Raw genomic sequence first — 6,570 nt, forward strand, 5'->3', positions numbered from 1 at the left:
TGGTGATTGTACCCAGGTGTGTTGCCGCTGTGGATGTAATCTGGGTGAATTCTGAATCTGTATTCTGGTTGGTGCTTCAGTTGCATCTTTTCCTGCCCGTATGGTCCTGTAGCTCATTAATTAGCACTTATCTTCTCCGACAGCTCAGACACTGTGCTGATGTCTGTCGTTTCATGGTATTCTGAAGACAATAGTTTAATCATTTTTTCTCTCCCACTGAGTTGTTGAATCAGTGATGCCATTTTGCCACGTTGTTCGTTGGGGTGGAGAGTGCTACTGTGTTTTTAAATCGAACACCTGCGAGTTCTGGAGGCTCGTCTGATTGGCTGCTTGCTCTCTCTCCTGTTCCAGGGCCGCGTGATCCTGTCCAATAAGATGGCCAGAACCATTGCCTTCTTCTACACCATCTTCCTCCACCTCTTGGTCTTCCTGGTATGTGTCACATGACCTCTGACATCATCACACGTGGAGTATGAGACTGTGGTTTGTGTGTGCAGGTGTGTATGAGACTGTGGTTTGTGTGTGCAGGTGTGTATGAGACTGGTTTGTGTGTGCAGGTGTGTATAAGACTGTGGTTTGTGTGTGCAGGTGTGTATGAGACTGGTTTGTGTGTGCAGGTGTGTATGAGACTGGTTTGTGTGTGCAGGTGTGTATGAGACTGGTTTGTGTGTGCAGGTGTGTATGAGACTGGTTTGTGTGTGCAGGTGTGTATGAGACTGTGGTTTGTGTGTGCAGGTGTGTATGAGACTGGTTTGTGTGTGCAGGTGTGTATGAGACCGGTTTGAGTGTGCAGGTGTGTATGAGACCGGTTTGAGTGTGCAGGTGTGTATGAGACCGGTTTGAGTGTGCAGGTGTGTATGAGACTGGTTTGTGTGTGCAGGTGTGTATGAGACTGGTTTGTGTGTGCAGGTGTGTATGAGACTGGTTTGTGTGTGCAGGTGTGTATGAGACTGGTTTGTGTGTGCAGGTGTGTATGAGACTGGTTTGTGTGTGCAGGTGTGTATAAGACTGTGTGTTTGTGTGTGCAGGTGTGGTCGGTGTGATGAGACTGGTTTGTGTGTGCAGGTGTGTATGAGACTGGTTGTGTGTGGCAGGTGTGTATGAGACTGGTTTGTGTGTGCAGGTGTGTATGAGACTGTTTGTGTGGCAGGTGTGTATAGACTGGTTTGTGTGTGCAGGTGTGTATGAGACGTGGTTTTGTGGCAGTGTGTAGACTGGTTTGTGTGTGCAGGTGTGTATGAGACTGTGGTTTGTGTGTGCAGGTGTGTATGAGCGTGGTTTGTGTGTGCAGGTGTGTATGAGACTGGTTTGTGTGTGCAGGTGTGTATGAGACTGGTTTGTGTGTGCAGGTGTGTATGAGACTGGTTTGTGTGTGCAGGTGTGTATGAGACTGGTTTGTGTGTGCAGGTGTGTATGAGACTGTGGTTTGTGTGTGCAGGTGTGTATGAGACTGGTTTGTGTGTGCAGGTGTGTATGAGACTGGTTTGTGTGTGCAGGTGTGTATAGACTGGTTTGTGTGCAGGTGTGTATGAACTGGTTTGTGTGTGCAGGTGTGGTATGAGACTGGTTTGTGTGTGCAGGTTGTGTATGAGACTGTGGTTTTGTGTGCAGGTGTGTATGAGACTGGTTTGTGTGTGCAGGTGTGTATGAGACTGGTTTTGTGTGTGCAGGTGTGTATGAGACTGTGTTTGTGTGTGCAGGTGTGTATGAGGACTGTGTTTGTGTGTGCAGGTGTGTATGAGACTGGTTTTGTGTGTGCAGGTGTGTATGAGACTGTGGTTTGTGTGTGCAGTGTGTGTATGAGACTGTGGTTTGTGTGTGCAGGTGTGTATGAGACTGGTTTGTGTGTGCAGGTGTGTATGAGACTGGTTTTGTGTGTGCAGGTGTGTATGAGACTGTGTTTGTGTGTGCAGGTGTGTATGAGACTGGTTTGTGTGTGCAGGGTGTATGAGACTGTTTGTGTGTGCAGGTGGTATGAGACGGTTTGTGTGTGCAGTGTGTATGAGACTGGTTTGTGTGTGCAGGTGTGTATGAGAGGTTTGTGTGTGCAGGGTGTATGAGACTGGTTTGTGTGTGCAGTGTGTATGGACTGGTTTGTGTGTGCAGGTGTGTATGAGACTGGTTTGTGTGTGCAGGGTGTATGAGACTGGTTTGTGTGTGCAGGTGGTATGAGACTGGTTTGTGTGTGCAGGTGTGTATGAGACTGGTTGGTGTGAGGTGTGTATGAGACTGGTTTGTGTGTGCAGGTGTGTATGAGACTGGTTTGTGTGTGCAGGTGTGTATGAGACTGGTTGTGTGTGCAGGTGTGTATGAGACTGGTTGTGTTGCAGGTGTGTATGAGACTGGTTTGTGTGTGCAGGTGTGTATAAGACTGTGGTTTGTGTGTGCAGGTGTGTATAGACTGTGTTTGTGTGGCAGTGTTATGAGACTGGTTTGTGTGCAGGTGTGTATAGACTGGTTTGTGTGTGCAGGTGTGTTAAGACGGTTTGTGTGCAGGTGTGTATGAGACTTGGTTTGTGTGTGCAGGTGGTATGAGACTGGTTTGTGTGTGCAGGTGTGTATGAGACTGGTTTGTGTGTGCAGGTGTGTATGAGACTGGTTTGTGTGTGCAGGTGTGTATGAGACTGGTTTATGTGTGCAGGTGTGTATGAGACTGGTTTGTGTGTGCAGGTGTGTATGAGACTGGTTTGTGTGTGCAGGTGTGTATGAGACTGGTTTGTGTGTGCAGGTGTGTATGAGACTGGTTTGTGTGTGGTTTGCAGGTGTGTATGAGACTGGTTTGTGTGTGCAGGTGTGTATAGACTGGTTTGTGTGCAGGTGTGTATGAGACTGGTTTGTGTGTGCAGGTGTGTATGAGACTGGTTTGTGTGTGCAGGTGTGTATGAGACTGGTTTGTGTGTGCAGGTGTGTATGAGACTGGTTTGTGTGTGCAGGTGTGTATGACTGGTTTGTGTGTGCAGGTGTGTATGAGACTGGTTTGTGTGCAGTGGTTGAGCTGGTTTGTGTGCAGTGTTATGAGACTGGTTTGTGTGTGCAGGTGTGTATGAGACTGGTTTGTGTGTGCAGGTGTGTATAGACTGGTTTGTGTGTGCAGGTGTGTATGAGGTGTGGTTTGTTGTGTGCAGGTGTGTATGAGACTGGTTTGTGTGTGCAGGTGTGTATGAGACTGGTTTGTGTGTGCAGGGTGTATGAGACTGGTTTGTGTGTGCAGTGTGTATGAGACTGGTTTTGTGTGTGCAGGTGTGTATGAGCTGGTTGTGTGTTGTGCAGTGTGTATAGACTGGTTTGTGTGTGCAGGTGTGTATGAGACTGTGGTTTGTGTGCGCAGGTGTGTATGAGACTGGTTTGTGTGTGCAGGTGTGTATGAGACTGGTTTGTGTGTGCAGGTGTGTATGAGACTGGTTTGTGTGTGCAGGTGTGTATAAGACTGTGGTTTGTGTGTGCAGGTGTGTATGAGACTGGTTTGTGTGTGCAGGTGTGTATGAGGCTGTGGTTTGTGTGTGCAGGTGTGTATGAGACTGTGGTTTGTGTGTGCAGGTGTGTATAAGACTGTGGTTTGTGTGTGCAGGTGTGTATGAGACTGGTTTGTGTGTGCAGGTGTGTATGAGGCTGTGGTTTGTGTGTGCAGGTGTGTATGAGACTGGTTTGTGTGTGCAGGTGTGTATGAGACTGGTTTGTGTGTGCAGGTGTGTATGAGACTGGTTTGTGTGTGCAGGTGTGTATGAGGCTGTGGTTTGTGTGTGCAGGTGTGTATGAGACTGTGGTTTGTGTGTGCAGGTGTGTATGAGACTGTGGTTTGTGTGTGCAGGTGTGTATGAGACTGGTTTGTGTGTGCAGGTGTGTATGAGACTGTGGTTTGTGTGTGCAGGTGTGTATGAGGCTGTGGTTTGTGTGTGCAGGTGCTGTATAAGACTGCTTGGAGTGAGAGCATTGGTCGTGACTGCTCTGCCTTCTGCGCTAAGAAGTAAGCCCTCCTCTTCATCACGACTTCACCTCTCACCATGAACCTCTCACCATGAACCTTTCACCATGAACCTTTCACCATGAACCTTTCACCATGAACCTTTCACCATGAACCTCTCACCATGAACCTCTCACCATGAACCTCTCACCATGAACCTCTCACCATGAACCTTCCACAACAAACCGTTTTTACCCAGAAACTCCTCTACACAAAACCTCTTCTACACAAAACCTTTTCTACATGAAAACGTTTCTACACATAACCTTCTCGACGCAATGCCTTTTATGCAAAACCTTTTTTCCAAACGTTTTCTACACAAACCTTTTTTAATGCAGTGCTGTTATACTGCAATTATTGGTATTGGAGTAAGTCTGCTTTCATTCATTCAGTCAGTTCAGGAAATTATGTTTAACTGATAAATTGTAAAAAGCCTGTGATGTTCTGTAAAGATTTAAGTTAAAGCACTGAATTTCATTCATTCTCGTGTTGAGTTTGATGGAAGTGAACTTAACCTGATCCCAGCCCTGGTGCACACACTCAGTCTGCTCCTGTTTCCCTGTTTCCCAGGTACTCCGACCACCTCCACCGTTTCCATGAGAACGGAGAGACTGGGGACATGTGGCAGTGATGTCATCAGCTGCTCCAGCGGTCACAGCAGTAACGGCTTTGAGCCACTAGGGGGAGACGCTGAATCCTCATTCCAGAGCATGCTGTAGAGAGCTTTCATCTGTTTCTTTTCAATCCCATAGTGTCACCTTTCTTTGACTGAAAAAAGGAGAAACACTGAGCTGTTAGTGGTGCTGACATAACAGTTACTGAGACCTGTGTTTAATGTGGAGACGCTCCAGATAATTATACTTCCTTTTGGTGAATATTCAGAGTTAGAGAACAGCACAGACCAAAGGGACGCTGAGCTTTCTTATCTTTTGGGCTTTCAGAAAACGCCGTCATATTTATATTCCTTTATGTTTCATTGATTTAGTATTATGTGAAGTGAGGTTACGGTTATGGTTATGTTTTTGCATTTTGAATGCAATTTTGGATAGATGAATACACACACACACCCTTGCACACACACTCACTCATTCACTCACACATTCACTCTCACACTGCACATACACACACTGACATATACACACACACAAACTACATACACATTTACATACATACATACAGTAAACACGATGCATTAGCATGAATATAAATTAACCAAATTAATTAATAAGTTTATCTAATTGATATCAATCTTTAGGAAAAATTCTACATTTTAGTTTTTACTTTTCATATAACTTAGTCTATGTGATTATTGCGCATATATAAAAATAAATATTTATCCTGTGAGGCGTGTATATTCCCGTAGAGCGAGAGATGTGCTTGAGAGTGAGGGGGCGGGGCCAGTTTGCACAGGTGCATGCTGGTCAGACGGTCTGGTTGGAGAGAGGAGAGCACTGAGAGGGTTATCTGCAGGTTTAAACTGCCTCTCAGTCACCGGAGGACTCTCAGATTTTCTGCAGTTTAACCGATGCTTTTATCACACTGTGCTTCACTGTCTTTTCAAAGCTGGCCGTGTGACACCCCCCCTCCCCCCGTCTCTCTCTCCCTCCCCCCTCCCCGCTCTGTCTCTCTCTCCATCCCCTCCTCCCCTCTCTCTTTCATTCATCCCTGAGGATATTTCCTGTTTCCTCAGTTCCTGCTTTTCTTCTTCTGTCCTGTATACAAATAAAGATAAAGAGACGTCACCATGTGTCCTGACTCTGTGTCCCCCGTCCCCCCCCGTCCCCCCGTCCGTCCGTCCGGCCGGCCTGCAGCCCTGGCTCTGCCTGACGGCCGAGCGGTCCAGAGCTCTGTTTGGTAACGCGTTTTGGAGTATGCGTTCTGATCCGCTGGGCCTGTGAGCTCAAACTGGGTAAGGTTACGAGGTCAGGCTGAGGTTAAGTTGCATAAGGCTGGGATAGGGGTCAGATTATGAGCTTAGGGTGAGGTTGGGGTTAGATCAGGTTAAGTCAGGTTAGGGTTGGGTTAGGTGAGGATATGATCAGGAGAGTCCTGGTTCGAAATCAGTGCCATTCTTTATGAATGCAGTACATACGCAAGACCTGCTTTATACCTGCCTTCAGTGCGGGGTCATAATAATAATAATAATAATAATAGAAGTAATAATAATAATAGAAGTAATGATAATAATAATAAAAATAATAATAAGCATTGTAATAATAATAGAAGTAATAATAATAATAGAAGTGATAATAATAATAATAGAAGTAATAATAATAATAGAAGTAATGATAATGATGATAATAATAAAAGTAATGATAATAATAATAGAAGTAATGATAATAATAATAGACGTAATGATAATAATAATGATAATATCTGCCTTTAATCAATGCTTTAATCGGGGTTTGCGTGATTGATGATGGTGTCGTCATGGCGACAGCGTGACCTCTCTCCGGGGTGGTTTCTGTGTGTATGCGTGCGTGTGTGTGTGTGTGAGAAAATGTGTGCGTGTGTGTGTGAGAAAATGTGTGCGTGTGTGTGTGAGAAAATGTGTGCGTGTGTGTGTGAGAAAATGTGTGCGTGTGTGTGAGAGAAAATGTGTGCGTGTG

General features: G+C 45.7%; 1 protein-coding gene across 1 annotated transcript in view; it reads left to right on the forward strand.

The window, feature by feature from the left end:
• The window catches only part of LOC135236635 (protein CASP-like), an 88,785-nt gene extending 83,082 nt beyond the window's left edge, over positions 1–5,703 (forward strand). Inside the window, exons 21-23 of the mRNA XM_064303111.1 lie at positions 352–432; positions 3,900–3,964; positions 4,532–5,703. Of these exons, the coding sequence (XP_064159181.1) occupies positions 352–432; positions 3,900–3,964; positions 4,532–4,592 (207 nt within the window). The 3' untranslated portion in view covers positions 4,593–5,703. The remainder of the gene's footprint in view (positions 1–351; positions 433–3,899; positions 3,965–4,531) is intronic.
• Positions 5,704–6,570: the final 867 nt, after the last annotated feature.

Source organism: Anguilla rostrata, chromosome 12 (genome assembly GCF_018555375.3).
Source record: "Anguilla rostrata isolate EN2019 chromosome 12, ASM1855537v3, whole genome shotgun sequence".
In the NCBI taxonomy this organism is placed as follows: Eukaryota; Metazoa; Chordata; class Actinopteri; order Anguilliformes; family Anguillidae; genus Anguilla; species Anguilla rostrata.